The sequence below is a fragment of the Podarcis erhardii genome (assembly GCF_964252035.2).
Source record: "Podarcis erhardii genome assembly, chromosome: 12".
Taxonomy (NCBI): Eukaryota; Metazoa; Chordata; class Lepidosauria; order Squamata; family Lacertidae; genus Podarcis; species Podarcis erhardii.
In genome coordinates, this window is record NC_138513.1 from 24,127,441 (window position 1) to 24,144,048 (window position 16,608).

Consider the following 16,608-nt stretch of genomic DNA (forward strand, 5'->3'; position numbering starts at 1 on the left):
CATTTATGCAGGCCAGAGTAACATTTTTGGTAAAGTATAGGACTCAGCTGCGTGCTTCTAAAAGCATGTAAAAAGCATGGGATTATTTTAAAATGTTATGAAAATTGTACCGGCAGCATTCTTCTTAGTGTCTTAACAAAGCTACAGTTTCAATTTCTTTTATTCCAAAATAAACTGCTTCTACCAGGGCAGCTTGATATTGCAGGAAATGGCTGAGATGGATTGGATACTTTGCAAAGTATACAGAAGAAATTTAAATTGCATTTCTTTGCCTTGAAAACACCGTCCCAACACTACATTACTAAACACATTATCTTGAAGTCGTTGCGGTGTTTCTAATGGAATATAGGAATACAATAAGATGCCTTACACCAGCTGGCCCTGACTATTTGTTTAGCCCAATATGGGCTAATCTGATAGGAGGCAGCTCTCCAGGGTCTCCACATCACCAGCTACTTCAGAAATGGGGAGCCTCAGGCCCCTTCAGGCCTCTCTAGGTAGTCCTCAGGACTTTCCCCCCAGGCCACACACCCGCCTGAGCCACCCTTCTCAAAAGCCCAGCTTTGCATCCTCCTTGAATGTTTTTGGCTGGCTTAAATGAATCCTTGTTCTCCGATCACGCTTCTTGCATTGGGATTGGTAAGTGAAGCCAGAGTCAACGGCAGACTATTTAGTCGCCATCTTACGCCCTGCCGAGTTCTACGAGGGGCAACAACACTGAGATTAAGGGCTCATCCAGACTTCCACTTATCCCACCGCTTTCCCCTGGGAATATCCAATCTTTACTGCTGAACCAAAGCACGGATTGACGTTTGCTGTGATTTAGCACTGAAGAGAAGTGGGGGAAATCGAAAACTGCTCTCTAGGCACAAGAGGAAGTTTGGACAAGCCCCAAGTGGGTTATAAATTATAAATAACAAAACAGACAGGTGGCTGAGGGCAGAGTGAGGTTGGTGGGTCAAGACCTCATTCTTCCAAATCAACCAACCTCCACAGGATAACAGGGTTTTGGTGTTTTTTATAGTCACATAATATACTCATTTTACCACACCGAACTTTTAAAAACGCCCTAAAATTTGTCACAAAATCTGCACACCATGTTCAATTGCTTTTTGGCAAGGATTCCCCCCCCCCAACACTATTTATACTGAATTACTTCTGCCAAAATAAAAGGTTATTATAGTGTCCCTTTTAAAAAAAAATAATCAGTGTCTCTTGAGGCCTGCAATGTTAAGTGATTAATCTCTGACGCTTAATCTGCAACGAACTCCAGCACCTGGACAGGATTAGGCATTATGCTACTCAGAGACCTGCAGATCATGGCCCAAGCCAATTAGGTCTCTTGCTATAATGCAAGATAATGTAATTATCCAAGTGAAATTCTATTGTGAGGCAGGGGCAGGCCTAGCACTCTTCGATGCCCCAATGCTCAGGACATAGTAAGCATTCCCTTGCAGCAGTACAAGAGAACAATGCTCCCGTTTTAGAGCCTGGGTTCCCAGCAAGGAGCACAAAGGCTTATCATGTGCTCTGAACAGGGACAGGGAGCCCTCAGATGTTGCTGGACTACATGGCCCATCATCCCTGACCAGGCCTGAGTAAAAAAACATCTGGAGGTCCAAAGGTTCCCCATCCCTGTTCTAGACTATCCCAGATGTGATATTAGCAGCATAAGACAACAGTGCTTGCCTGGGAGGATGCATTCAGAAAACACATTGGAATCTGCAGGTCAAAGATCTACAGCACTAATCCTGAAGCCCATGGTATGCAGGGAGCTGGAGAGAGACCTTGCCAGACTGGCCTCCATGGGGTGACGCTCAAGAACTCTTGGAGAGGTCTCTCTGTCTGAAGCAGAGGAGGAGGTTAAGTCATCCTCAGACCTTGAAAGCAGCAGCAGCAGCAGCAGGTCAATAAAGGGGAATACACCTGAAAGCCCAAAGTCACCGTGCTACTCAAGAGTAAAGTGCTCCTTGGAAATAACTCCTCAACAGTAAGGGGTTCCTGGAGAGGTAGCTCATGAAGCAGATGATTTGGGGGAGAGTGTGGGAAGCCAGTCTTATAAACCACATGTATAGGGAAGTTTTTAATGTTTGATGTTGTACTGCATGGGTAGGCAAACTAAGGCCCAGGGGCCAGATCCGGCCCAATCGCCTTCTAAATCTGGCCCACAGACGGTCCAGGAATCAGCGTGTTTTTACATGAGTAGAATGTGTGCTTTTACTTAAAATGCATCTCTGGGTTATTTGTGGGACATAGGAATTCGTTCATTTTTTTCCCTTCAAAATATAGTCCGGACCCCCACAAGGTCTGAGGGACAGTGGACCGGCCCCCTGCTAAAAAAGTTTGCTGACCCCTGTTGTACTGTGTTTGATGTTGGAAGCCGCCTAGAGTGGCAAGGGCAACCCATTCAGATGGGCAGCATATAAATCAGTTGTTCTTGTTGTTACACTGAGATATGATAGTTACTAGAACTAATATACGTTTATGCTTCTTACTCTGGCAACCTGATTTGCATTTATCCTGATCTTCCTAGCTGTTGACCTCTACACCTCAGCCTTAGGATTCTGCCTTTGGATTATGTCTGATACAGAGCTACTCTCCTATGCTGAACATAGGAGCTTCACCTGGACCTTGTTTGGGGGCTCTCTTTATTACTGCTTGGTTCTATTTTGTTTTAGACCTGAGGTTGCAGTGAACCTTTATGTGTGCTCTTGCGCCAGCCAACCTCCAAGACTGAGAATTAATCCAGTTGGAACAGAAGACTGGCTTACACCAAAGCAAGACGGCATCAGCTTTTATCTACTTATTTTTTAAAAGTTATATATGGTTTAATACAATAAAAAACTCTCTGTTTACATATAAATTAAAACAACCTCTGATAAAATATTTTAAAAACTAGGTACAAACCAAATACGGCTGTATCTCACAAATGAAACTGGGAAGTGTAACAAACACAGGAATAAAATTTCCTCAGTGTCCAGGAAAGTTTGGGTCACAGGAAGTGAAGACATGTTCAAAGGTTGCTACTATTGCCATCTCAAAAATTAACTAAGCGATGGCATTCCAGAGGGTGGACACTATCAATGAGAAGCGTCAATTCCGTGCAAATGGCTGGTTGTTGAACACCTATTGAAATACCGTATTTTTTGCACCATAACACTCACTTTTTTCCTCCTAGAAAGTAAGGGGAATGTCTGTGCGTGTTATGGAGGGAATGCCTACGGGTGGCATGCCTACAGATTTTCCTCCTCTAAAAACTATGTGCGTGTTATGGTCGGGTGCGTGTTATAAGAGCGAAAAATACGGTACATTTATCTGTGTTACAGAGCATCTTTTCTTTGACATTATTATTAATTTATATCCTGCCTTTCCCCCCCTCACAGGACTCAGGGCTGAAATCTTCACACAATCATGCATCACACATTTTCCTTAACTGGTAGGTGTGATTATGACTTGTGTATCATATTTGATATATACACAGAAGAACAATATATACATGCATGAGTCAAGTGTTCAAGCTACAGTGTTAACACTGCTAGGAAATGACATGAGCCATAGCTCCCTGTCACATAATCTGTGAAGCAGCCCCATCATTTTCCTGTTCTGTGCATGATAAACAAATTAATAAAAAGTACTAAGAATTCCTACCCAAAGCTGGAAGAAAAAGAATTACTTACTTAGTAGCCAATGCTATATATTCACACACAAGTCAAGGCTTTTCAGAGGTAGCACAGCAGGTCTTATCAGCTATAAAAACAAGCATTTTGGCGTGTCATTCTTTTCACAATGTGTTCTTGGAATCACAGTGTGATAGGAAAAAGTCAGGTGCATAAATCTATTCTTAGTCACCACATCGCTGGATCTGTTATTGTGAATTTTGTACCGTGGCCCAAATCAGGATCGTTATATGAACAGTAGCATTAACTCACAAAACAAGACTATTACCCAGAGGACAGGAACTTGGGTGTTAGCAGAAAGTTCACATTTTTAGTCTGAGAACGTTCCACAAGCACAGTGGAGAACATGCAGCTGTGCTCTCAGATCTCTGTTTTAGAGCCAGCTCAATGTGCAAAAAGAGCTGGCAAGTTCCCTCTCTTCTTCTTCTTCTTCTTCTTCCTCCTCCTCCTCCTCCTTCTCTACCCCTTAACAGCCTCTGTTGTCCAGCAAGTTGTAAATTTTTGAAATGTACCATCATAATCTGTGCAGGTCAATGGTATAAAAACAAAGGTTCACTGTGATGTACATGCCTTTGGTGTACCTTCCGCACAAAGCATTCTGAGTACTTAATGGGACAGGTTTCACAAACTTATAATCAGGAAGTGGTGGGCTCTCCTTCACAGGAGGTATTCAGGCAGAGGCTGGATGGTCATCGGCCAGGGATGCTGCAGTTGCCTCCTGCACTGAGCAAGGGGTTAGCTTGGATAACCTCAAAAGTCCCTTCCAACTCTTAAAAATTCCATGACTCTACCATATGAACTAGTTTAAGATCTCTGCTTGAGAACTCTGCTCTTTTTGCTTCCCCTTGCCTCCTTCTCATAAGCGTTCAACTGCTGGGAACAACTGAAAAGGTCTATATGGTGGTGGAATCTTCCTAGAAATGTGCCTGGCCTTTTCACAGCTCACTTTTTAAAACTGCTCTCTTAAGATGGGTTTGGTTGTGTACACATTTAAAGCACATTCCCTTTTCTTCCCCACCCCCCCATAAAGGATCCTGGAAACTGTAGTTTACCCATCGCAGAGCTACAATTCCCAGCAGCCATAACAAGCTACAGTTACGATGATTCTCCGGGACTGAGGTTTAAATGCGCCTTAGATCTATGGTGTATATGCAGTCTTTGTTTCAGCAGGCATTTCCAAAATACAGTTTGTGTTTTTTGTTATCTACTACTTTTTCCTGTATTTGTTTTGTTCTTAAATTGTTGTCAAGTTGCCTTGAGTTTGTATTTGGATAAAAGAGGGATATATGTTTTTAGCATCCAGTATACCAGTAAATACAGCACAGTTTTGGAATGTCTCGCTTAATCTGGAGGATTAAGGACGCAATTAACAAGGAAATTCTCCTGCACAGTGCCTGTGCTATAAATGACACACCACAGCTGCACCCGGCTTTTACTCTCTCCTTTCCTCCGAGGAAGCTGGTCAGAGCAGAATGTAACTCCTATTCGTTTCGCTGGACTTTGTGCAAAACCATCCTTGCATTCAAAAACTTGCCTGATTGCCACAGGTGACCAGGAATTCTATGCAAGTGAGAGAGCTGATGGAGGAGGCTGCCAACTCATTTAGTTTCCATGCTAGCTACAGATGAACTGATAAAGTCTCTGCTTCCGAAACAAGGATAGAAACACTGGTGGCAAGGGGAGACACAAGTCTCTACCATCAGTGCGTTTGGCGTTATTATTTTACTGGCAAGCTAAGAGGCTAGGAGGGATGCAGGTGGCGCTGTGGGTTAAACCACAGAGCCTAGGACTTGCCGATCAGAAGGTCGGCGGTTCGAATCCCCGCAACGGGGTGAGCTCCCGTGGCTCAGTGCCTGCTCCTGCCAACCTAGCAGTTCGAAAGCACAGCAAAGTGCAAGTAGATAAATAGGTACTGCTCCGGCGGGAAGGTAAACGTTGTTTCTGTGCGCTGCTCTGGTTTGCCAGAAGCGGCTTAGTCATGACCTGGAAGCTGTACGCCGGCTCCCTCGGCCAATAAAGCGAGATGAGAGCCGCAACCCCAGAGTCGGTCACGACTGGACCTAATGGTCAGGGGTCCCTTTACCTTTACCTAAGAGGCTAGTATTTAATTAAAACACTTCTAATCCACTATATATATTTATCAGTTGATCGGGGAGCAGAAAACAACAATAAAACCATTCTTGGGAACACCTAAAACCATAAAACATAACAATCTATTAATAATATTTGGCATGGAATCTTAAAATATGCAATACCAACCAACAGCACAAGCAGGCCAAACACTCAACATGGTCCAAACGCCTGAGTAAAAAGCCAGGTTTTAACACAGGACTAAAATGTAGCCAATCTTGGCCCCAGCCAGGCTTTTTTGGTATTACTGGGATACCATGCACATTCTTCCGTGCAGGTTGGAGAAAGAGGAGTCCATCCTCTGCAAACTGCCTGAAACACAGGCTAATTGCCCCTTAACAGGCAAGTACTTTGTTTTTTTGCAGGCTAGTTAACTTTACAAGTCTGTGCAGTGGTTTTCAACTGGTGGGTTAGGACCTGCAGCCTGATCCAATCTTTCTGTACTAGGCCATAAAAAAGAATACTTATATTAGCATACTGCAATTATTACTATTTTTAAGTCCTATTCACTCTCAAATACCCTATGCATCAAAGTGGGTTGTGTTCTTTTGCAAGGGAGGGGGGAGAAAACAACCTGAAAACCTTAAACACATCATTTAAAGAACAATGCAACAGGATACAAAAGGGTGCATGAGTTTGAGGGTATACAAAAATGAATAAAATTAATTTTAAAAAGCTGTCATGCAGGATGCTGGCACAGGACAGGTATCAGGCAAATGCAGAAAAAAAAATATATCAACGACTCAGAAAAATACCCTCGACTCACCAATCCATTGTTTGGCTGAAGAGAAAAATCAAACGGAACATTATTGGGCTAGATCAGAAGAGTATTTTCACACAACTCAGCCTGAACCTTAGGCACACATTTGAGCTTTGGTGTGGTGGCCCCCAGGTTAGGGAATGCTCTCCCCTCCAATATATAACACTGTACAAATTTTGATGTCTGGCATGGATGTAGCCGGGAGTCGGGCAGGGAGGGGCAGCTGCCCCCCCCCATCAATAAAAATACATAGCTAATTGAGGTTCTGCTCCCCCCAACAAAAATCCTGGCCCATGATGTGTGGTCAAGATGCACCCTTTTTGCACAGACTGCTGGTGGTGGAAGATGAGATCAGACTATGCCTTTCATTGTAGTGTTTTTGCCATTTCTGACGGCTGTTGCTACAGTTTAATTTATACTCTAGTAATGCTTATGTATTGCATATTTTATTGTACAGTACTGAGGTCCACGTAATCCATCCTGGGACCACATATTAAATAAATGTAATAAATTAGGCAGCCCCTCTAGCAGTTTGCATGCAGGATCAAACTCCTGCTATGCTGTACTACAATCTGACTCTACTTATTTCAGCATCCTTCTGCAACTTCCACCATAATTTAACACTTCAGTTCATTAAACCTCTGACCCTTTTGCAAGGAAAACACTGCCTTCCTTTCCTCTCCCCCCCCCCCCCAGCGCCTATACATACTAAGAAATAATTCAGATCTCTATGGAATGCTATGTTTAGAAAACACTATATACCATGTCACCTGTAAGCATGTCGATTGTCCAGGGCCCATTTAAAAACACACATGCTTTGCATTTAAGAGAGAAGTCAGAACGCTCTTCCAAGAACATAGAAAAGCTTAGCTTTCATTCCAAAGTTTCTAGAATTTGTGATGGAAGGGGAAAACATGGAGCTAAGAAAAGACTAGGATGATACGCAGCCTGAACTTGCAGTACTGAAATTGAAAACTGCACGTGTCCAGGAAGCTCTACAGATTCAAAGAGGGGCTTCACTCTACCCTACATCTCTACAGCACAAAGCTACAAGCCTAGCACTGGAACTCGGAATGGCAACTGTGTTTGACTTAATGCCAGAAGTGCATAAGGTTTAGATAGCATCTTAAGGAAAGGAAAGCATTCCAAGCTGATAATGTTCACGATTTTAAGTCCACATAATTTTGATAGTCCCACAGCATATGTACTGTTCACTGTGTACAACTATGGTGAGGAGCTACAGTCAACCAAGGCTTCCTCGCGCATTTGTATACTGTTTTCCTGCAATCAAATCACTATATGCAATGCAAAATAAACATGCTTTGATATAAACATCTACTGAGAGCGTTTCTACCACATATTCCTCCAGGCATGTTGTAACATGAAGCATTCCTATGAAGGATAACCTGTCTTGTCAATCTACCAAAGGCAACTAGAGCAAATGTGTCAGAGTAGATGGTTGTAAGGGACTGTTCCTCGGTATCCCTTTCAGCCTTTAGACTGTTTGGTTTTCCACGACAAGACTGAAGGAAGCTCCTCTGTACTGAACAAATTGCCCATCTCTCAAACTAAATACTTCTGTTTCAAGTCTTACCCCAAACTTTTGCTCTGCAAGCCGATCCACACCCTTAAACTTGCTAAACTTGAAGCAAGTCTACTGCATTCAACAGGACGTACCTCCACATAGCATTGATTAGGGTTTTGGCTTTGAAACCTGTTCACCAGCCTTCTCCAACCTGGGAGCTGGCTGGGGCTGATGGGAGTTGAAGTCCAAAACATCTGGAGAATAACAGTGGAGAAGGCTGCTCTACACCCATAAGCAGGCTATAATCAATACAACACAGTGGCTTCTCTTAGGGTGTGATCACTTTATCATAGCACCACAGGCAGCTATGACAACATTAAGGATCAGGGTTCTGAACAGGGATGGCTTTAATGTGGTTTAATAGGCAGATGTTTGTCAGCAATTGCCAAAAACAGTGCTAGCAACCTTTTACTTTTTTAAAAAAATGTTTAAATATTCTTTTTAAGCACTCACATAACTGCTTCTGGAAAACTTAAAATTGTTTGTTAACTAGGGTTCTAACTACATTTACATGAGAACAAGGTGTGGTTCAAGTATGAACTTAAGATTTCTCTATTTTTGCTTAGAATATGCTTGATGGACAGCAGCTGAACATGTCCTGAACTGTAGAGAACTTCTGTCTATGGTATATTGTGTGAATGACGATTTGCATGTATCGTTTATATGTGTGAATGGGCTACGAAGTGATGCAAGGCCTTTGATTTAATTCACTCATTCATTCTGCTTGTTTGGCTGTCTATAATGCACAGCATGTTCAGCGTAGTCAAACACCATTCTGTTTGTAGGGTTTGTACGGCTGCAGAAGATATAAGACGTCTTTAAGCATAGGATTTCCCTAGCATTCTATTGTAGCTTTGCACAAACTGCCACCATCTTGCCAGAACGTTTGTGTTTGGTTTTTCAAGGTAACTTTAAGACATTTCTCCTTCTGGCTGACAGGCAGCCTTCAGCCTCTTAACTATCTGAACTTGGAAAACTGTCAATGAAAGTCAGGTGACTATCACTGTTCAAACCAAAGTCCTTACATAAATGTGACCTTTGTGTTGGTCTCAATGCTCCAAACTGTACAGGCACTATAGCTAGGACAGTATTTTTTTTTTAAAAAAAGAAAACTGCGAAGCTATATTGCATAGCTCCCATAAATGTGCATAATGGATTTATATATTGGTAAATAATAAGTCCTGTTTCTGAGGTAAGTGTGATTTGCAAACTGAAAAGGACTGCAGGTGGAAATGGGCCTTCAAAGTCACTTCACTGTAACACAGAGGCATTTTACAGAAATCTCAAGGCTTATCCTAATTATGGAGCAAACACTGCACTGAAGGCAGGTACCAAGTGTTTATCTAACTAGTGCTGCCAGTCAAGACTTACTGTGCTAGGCCTTAGCCCCAGGACCCACTTTCTAGTGTTAAGTGCCAATGAACCAACCATACAAAGCTGTCTTTGAACACACCCAGAGCATTCTTGCAGCACAGGAAGTTTCAACACCTCCATGAGCGCTGCCAGAGGGAAGCAAGCTTCCAGCTCCTACAGGGCCAGCTTCCATCCATGGCTCTGGAGCTTGACAACGAAACAGAACCTCCATGCACAAGGGCAGTGTACCTACGAATATCGGGGAAGGCAGCAAGAGAGGAGAGGCACTGCCAGCAGGGAACCTGCTGCTGGAGTTCCTAGAAGCATCTGCCCGGCCCCTGTTGGGAAACGGGACGCTGGGCGAGCAAAATGGGCCTGGGGGCTATGCTTTTAGGAGCAGCCCTCAGCCCCCGAACCTCTCCTTTTTTGGGGGGGGGGAGGCGCTTGCTGGTGCATCTGCATGCTAGCCAAAAGACTCTTCCCTGAGGCCTCGCCTCCTCTTTGGGGTTACCGGAAGCAGCACGACCTGCTGGCCTCGGCTTGGCCCTTCCCCCGAAGGGGGAGGGATGTCCCCTCACCCCCGAAAGCGGGCCAAGCTGCGCCAAGGACAGGCCCTAGGTCAACTCTGGCAGCCTCCCCGCTTCTCCCCTCCCAGCGGCAGCCGCCTGGAGGCCCGGGGAGCAAGTGGCGCGGCGGCTACCGGGGCAGAAGCAGCAGCAGCAGCAGCCGCCGCCGCAGCCCGCGCTCTTCTGCGCGCGCCGCCGGAGCTCCGTGACTTACCTTGGCAGCCATGCTTTACCTTGCGCAGCCGGCCCTTTCCCCCTGGCGAGCCGAGCGGAGGCGGCGGCAGCGGCAGCGGCGAGCGGCGTCCTCGCAGACGCACCAACCAGGAGAGAGGAAGCGCCGCCGCCGCCCGCCCATTGGCTGCCGGCGGCCCCCGGGAACCCGCTGCGGCGCGCGTGATCCGCCTGTGTCCTCCGGCCTGGCCGCCCGGGCGGCGCGTGTCGACTCCCCGGCTCCCCGTGGTCCCTTGTCCGGCCAATAAGGTGAAATGTAGCCGCTCCGGCGGGCAAAGCCATCCCGGAGCTCGCTGCATGGAGAGGCTTTATGATTTTTTATTCTATTTTTGGGTAATTCGTACTTTAACCTCCTGCAGCTTCATCCCGTGGAGAGGAAATGCTGCCTGCTGCATATGTATACGGGTGGGGGTGGCGTATTCCTGCCTGCGCCTTATCATAAGTAAAGCCCATCAACTTTGAATGGGATGTGTGCCCGGGTAAGGGGGTGGTATATAGGATTGCAGCCTCAAAGCAGGCGCAGATTCCAGTGGTTGCCATGGGTTAAGCCCCGAAAGCTGTTCTGCATGCCTGCCGGCGCTAGGTGAGGTTGAGGAATCCTCAAGAGCCGTGAGATCGTGAATCTCTGGATCTCTGCATTTTGGAATGGTTGAGACGGAAGGGACCGGTTCTGCAAATCAAAGTGGTTGAGTGGGCAGTGATCAGAGTCAGTCCTTCAAGTGAAATAGTCCAGAGCTGTTAAGGGGTTTATATGCTAATAACAATATCTTGAATTTGGCCCCGTAACTAATTGGCAGGCAGTGCAAATATCCCTGCAGTCAGCAATTGTGCTGCAGCATGCTTCGGTTTCTGGACCAAGCAGGAGGGGAGTCCTGCATGGGATGTATTGCGGTAATCCAGTCATGAAGTCCCTACTACCTGGACTGCTGCGATCAAGTTCTTTCAGGCCAGGAGCAACCACATGCCATCTGAAACCAATCAAAGCTGCTCATAGCCACTGAGGCTACCAAGGCCTCCACAAAACTGGATCCATAAGCACCTGCAGATTGTGTACCTGCTCCTTCAGGGGGGTGCAACTCTGACTAGGTCAGGAAAATGGCCACTTCCTCAGACATGGGAACCATTTGCTCACAGTGCCTCCATCTTGTTATCATCTAAGTTTGACTTGTTTTCCTTCATCCCACTACTGCTGGGCCCACACAGCTACTCCTGATTCAGATGCTGCAGAGATATAGAGTTGAGTGTCATCAGTATACTGATGGCACCTTGTCCCACATCACCTAAGCCCTGGCTGCAGCACTATCATTGGGAATAAAATAGTGCCCTGCAGCACCCCATAGTGTAACTGCTAGGGAGCCAAAAGTGTTCTCCCAATGCTGCCCTCTGGACTTGGCTACATAGATGAGACTAGAACCACTGTAACATAGTTTCTCCATTTTCGTTGGACTGGTCATGTTGTGCAGATGCCTGATTATCGTCTTCCAAAGCTACTCTATTCCGAACCTAGAAATGGAAAGCGTAATGCTGGTGGTCAGCAAAAGAAGTTTAAAGACTCTCTCAAAGCAAATCTTTAAAAAATGTAGTATAAACACCAACAACTGGGAAACACTGGCCTGTGAGTGCTCCAAATGGAGAACAGCCTTTTACCAAAAGTGTCATGGGCTTTGAAGACGCTCAAACTCAGGGCGAAATGAAGAAACGTGCTAAGAGGAAGGCATGTTCGTCAAACCCTCACTGTGATCAGTGCCCACCTGGAAACCTATGTCCCCATTGTGGAAGGATGTGTGGATCCAGAATTGGCCACCACAGTCGCTTACAGACTTACTGTTAAAACCTTGTTTATGGAAGACAATCTTACTTGGTCATGAGTGATCGCCAAAGAAGAAGAAGTTCCTCCAAACCCATCCCACAGAAATGGTCCTGAAAGATGCCATGGACTATGATACCAAAAGCTGCATCAAGGTCACACTCCCCTTGTTCTGTTCTTGGCTAAGGTTATCCATCAGGGCAGATGGATCCATTCAGTGCTATGGATATAAAAGACACTGCACATGCTTAGAGAAATTACATATTTCTTATAACTTCAGATGTCCCAACATTGATGTTCAAAATTGTACCAGTGGCTGCAATCCCATGCACACTTACCACTGACCTTGATGAGACTAACTTCTGAGTTAACATGCATAAGGGTTGTGCCAAAAGACTGAACTGTCTGAACCTAAAACTGTGATTAATTCATTTTTTCCATCCACTTGCCCCAGAGTATTCTGGAATACAGAAAAGTACAGCTTGATGTGTGGTGCTGTGGCCTCTAATAGAATGAGCAGCTTCCATTGGCACAAGCAGGATTCCCTGTAACAGCCATTGTGCAACCATATCCAGGGCAGAATTAAACCCACTGAATTTAATATGTTTAAACCCACATAACTTGTAGCATTAGGTGAAACATAGGCTAAAGGCCAGGCCAATACATTTTGCTGCCTGAGGCAAAGACAAGATTCCAGGTAGAGTTGAATCTTACTTCAGCACTGGTAACAGGACAGCATCCTTCTTCCTCAGGGTACTTAAGGGAAGCTGGCTAGCTTAAGAGGTGCAAAGCAGGCTGGCTTAGACAACTCAGGGGGATGGGGATGGGGATTGCAGTTGCCCCAGAATCTGCTGCCCGATTCAGCTTCCTGCCTAATGGTAGGGCCGGCACTTCACAGTATTATATGATGCCAGAGTGTCTGTCAATGTGGGTCTGCACTCCACATGGAATAATGCAAATGCCCCCCCCCCCGATTCCACCACAATTCTTTCAGGAAGTCTGTCAGCACCACATTGTCCTTGGATTTACACGCATGCATGCAGAGTTTGGCACTTAAGGAGGAACTGTTCTTGTGGAACAAGTTTGTACGAAGGCTGTCAAACTACTTTGAAAATAATCTTCCTCAGATGAGTTTCCTCTAGTCAAGGGAAAAAAGCCTTTTCAATCATCCCCAAGTACAATGCAAAAAAAGGGGAAAGGAAAGGGGGGGGGAGAGAGAGAGAAAATACCAAAAATAGATATGTTTAACAATCTTACATTTTGCAAACTGTCCCATAAATATTCAGCTTGCTAGATCCTCAGCTGGCCTAAATCAGCACAGGTCTGCAGATTTCAAGGACACCATTCCAATTTACACCAGTTGAGAGTTTTCCTATAACACACGGAGAACATCTATTCTAAATAAAAAGAAAGTAATTTTTCCCCATGAGTGACAAAAATACTTTGCAACTGAGGATGCCTTTGGCATGAATATATTAAGCGGGGAAATCTTCCCAACTACACGAAACATAATCATCCCTCACATGTGGCAGATTTGTTTACTCTGTAAAGATTCGATGCAGTTGATTAATTATCAGTATCTGCAGAGCGTTAGGGTAACAAGGCAGCTCTGATGAGAGAATTATTGGAGTACATGCTCAGAATACATATCAACTCAAATGTGTCATATATACTTGGAATATTTATCAGACTGTAATGGACTACTAATATTTTTTTGTCCACAATTAGTCAGTGACCATCAATAACTCTCCAGAGACAATGAATTGAGGTTTTTCCCCCTGTAGGATTTTAGCAATCAAGAGAGAGGAAATATTATTCAATCATTTGTACATGATTAATCGCATTCAACCATTAAGCAATTTCTGTCCCCTGAGTTAAATCATTGTTATTCTGAGCTGGTAAAAGATTTGCATAAATGCAAGATGCCAATGACAAAAGAGAAATGAAAATACTATCAAAATTGTTTTAAACTAATAGCCAATGAAACACTGAGTGCCAGAAAGACTGCATATCTGATGTCCATAATTTCCATTCAGACATAAACAGGATAGAGGTGTATGGTTGAATCTAGGTTTAGTCATGCTTTGAATGGACTCAGTGAAATCAGTGAGACTTCCAGTTGTTTGCTCTAAGCATAACTAAATATTTACAGTTCAGTCCTTTAAATGAACTCAGTACATGACCTCAGAACTAAATCTGTTTGAATTCAGTAGGACTTACTCCCACATGGGACTTATTCTGCATATGGTTGCAGCCTTGGTTACAAAAAATAAAATCCTATACTTTAGTTTCTTTGACATAGCACCACAACTTTGGAATCTATCCCCTAAGACAGGCATAAGCAAACTCGGTCCTCCAGATGCTTGGGGACTACAACTCCCATCATCCCTAGCTAACAGGACCAGTGGTCAGGGATGATGAGAGTTGCAGTCCCAAAACATCTGGAGGGCCAAGTTTGCCTATGCCTGCCCTAAGAGGTATGGCCGGCCACTCCACTACCTTAACTGTAACTCCACTCCTTAACTGCAACTCCCCCATAGCTGCTGAGGTCCACTCACAAATTCCACAAAAACAAATTAGAGATGAGCTTGCAGTATCTCCAAATCTGGGAGAGTTGTGTACAGCTATTAACCAACTGAAAAACAACAAAGCCAACGGACCTGATGGGATACCTGCTGAAGTCTTCAAAGCGGGAGGAATTGAACTTACATAACTTCACAAGCTCATCGAAAAAATCTGGGGGAGAGAGATCCCAACAGACGTTAGGGATGCCCAAATTATTAATCTCTCTTTTTAAAAGGTGATAGAACGGATTATAGAAACTATCAAGGCAACTCTTTATTAGCTGTGGCCGGCAAAATTCTTGCAAGGATCTTTGCACACCATCTCCTAACAATATCCCAAATGGTTTTCAACCTTCATAGGTGACAGTGAACATGACTTTCACCACTCGACAGCTTCAAGAACAATGCAGAGAGCAAAACCAATCCCTGTATAGGCTGAAATCAAAGAGTAAGGTTACCATAACTTCCATCATAGAACTTCAGTATGTTGATGACCATCTAGTGTGTGCACACTGAGAGGATGACCTCCAAACCATCCTAAATATCTTCCCAGAAGCTTATGAAGAGCTGGCCTGTCGCTCAACACCCAAAAAACCAAAGTGCTGCATCAACAAGCACAAAACAACCCCTCTGCAGCACCACAAATCCAGTTCAATGGTGCAACATTGGAAAGTGTCAATCACTTCTCCTACCTGGGCAGTTATCTTTCCACAAGGAAAGATATTGATGCCGAAATCCAGCATCGCCTGAACTCTGCGGGTGCAGCTTTCTCCCAATTCAAGCGCAGAGTGTTTGAGGACCGGGATATTCTCAGGGAAACCAAAATGCTTGTTTACAAAGCTATTGTACTACCAACATAAAATGGAAAGTGTAATGCTGGTGGTCAACAAAAGAGGTTTAAAGACTCTCTCAGGGCAAATCTAAAAAAATGTAGTATAAACACCAGCAATTGGGAAACACTGACCTGCGAGCTCTCCAAATGGAGAGCAGCCTTTACCAAAGGTGTCATGGGCTTTGAAGACACTCAAACTCGGGACAAAAGGGAGAAACATGCTAAGAGGAAGGCATGTTCGTCAAACCCTCACCGTGATCAACTCCCGCCTGGAAACCTATGTCCCCACTGTGGAAGGATGTGTGGATCCAGAAGTAGCCTCCACAGTCACTTACAGACTCACTGTTAAGACCATGTTCATGGAAGACTCGGCCACAAGTGATCTCCAAAAAAGAAGAAATAAGTATTAGTACTGGATTAAAACATTACAAAAAGAAAATAGGGCTACAGTTATACAATCAATATTCAATCAATTAATTGACTAATCTTTTTTTTAAAAAATGGTCAAATAAAACAGTCCCCCAATTAATCTGAAAGTTTTTATTTGATACATGTAATTTAAAAATCTCAGATGACAAGCCCTGCCTTAACTGTGTGATTGCAAGTCCCACTGAGTTCATCTGGACTAACAATCTGTCCATTTGTTTTCCATAGCCATTAAGTATCTTGATATCTAGACAAGTATTTTTGTTATAGAAAATCACAGAGTGAATTACAATGAACAAATAAAATCGTTTAGTCTGCCTACGGAGTAATACTCAAAGTAAATAAAAGATTAGTTTTGTCATTTTGTTGTGCACTAATGACCATATATTGCCTTAATGAAAATTGAGGTTGATGTTGGGAAAGCCACAAAGTTTGCATATTTAAGAAAACATGACTACTTTTCCAAGATAAAGGGTGCAATCAGCCTCTCATAGAAGTCAACAGCCGATCGCCAATTGATTTTAATGGAAGTCGGTTACACCCACAGCGTCTGTATCCATGTATCTAGGACAGGTGGTTTGAATTAGGAATGGTGGGCTTTGGGGGTTTTCCTCCCCTCTTTTAGTTTGACTATCCAGAGAGACAGGAAGAAGTAAATTATGAAATCAGCTGATTGT

At 44.1% G+C, this 16,608-nt stretch overlaps 1 protein-coding gene across 2 annotated transcripts in view; it reads right to left on the reverse strand.

Annotated features, from left to right (window-relative positions):
- SLC25A13 (solute carrier family 25 member 13) overlaps positions 1-10,398 on the reverse strand; it is a 107,277-nt gene extending 96,879 nt beyond the window's left edge. The window contains exons 1-2 of one of the 2 annotated variants that reach the window (XM_081882080.1): positions 10,286-10,371; positions 6,574-6,588 (exon numbers count right to left, since the gene is read on the reverse strand). In XM_081882080.1, the coding sequence (XP_081738206.1) occupies positions 6,574-6,588; positions 10,286-10,297 (27 nt within the window). In that variant the 5' untranslated portion in view covers positions 10,298-10,371. Of the gene's footprint in view, positions 1-6,573; positions 6,589-10,285 lie in introns of both variants that reach the window. The other variant, XM_081882081.1, reaches the window with a different exon arrangement.
- Positions 10,399-16,608: the final 6,210 nt, after the last annotated feature.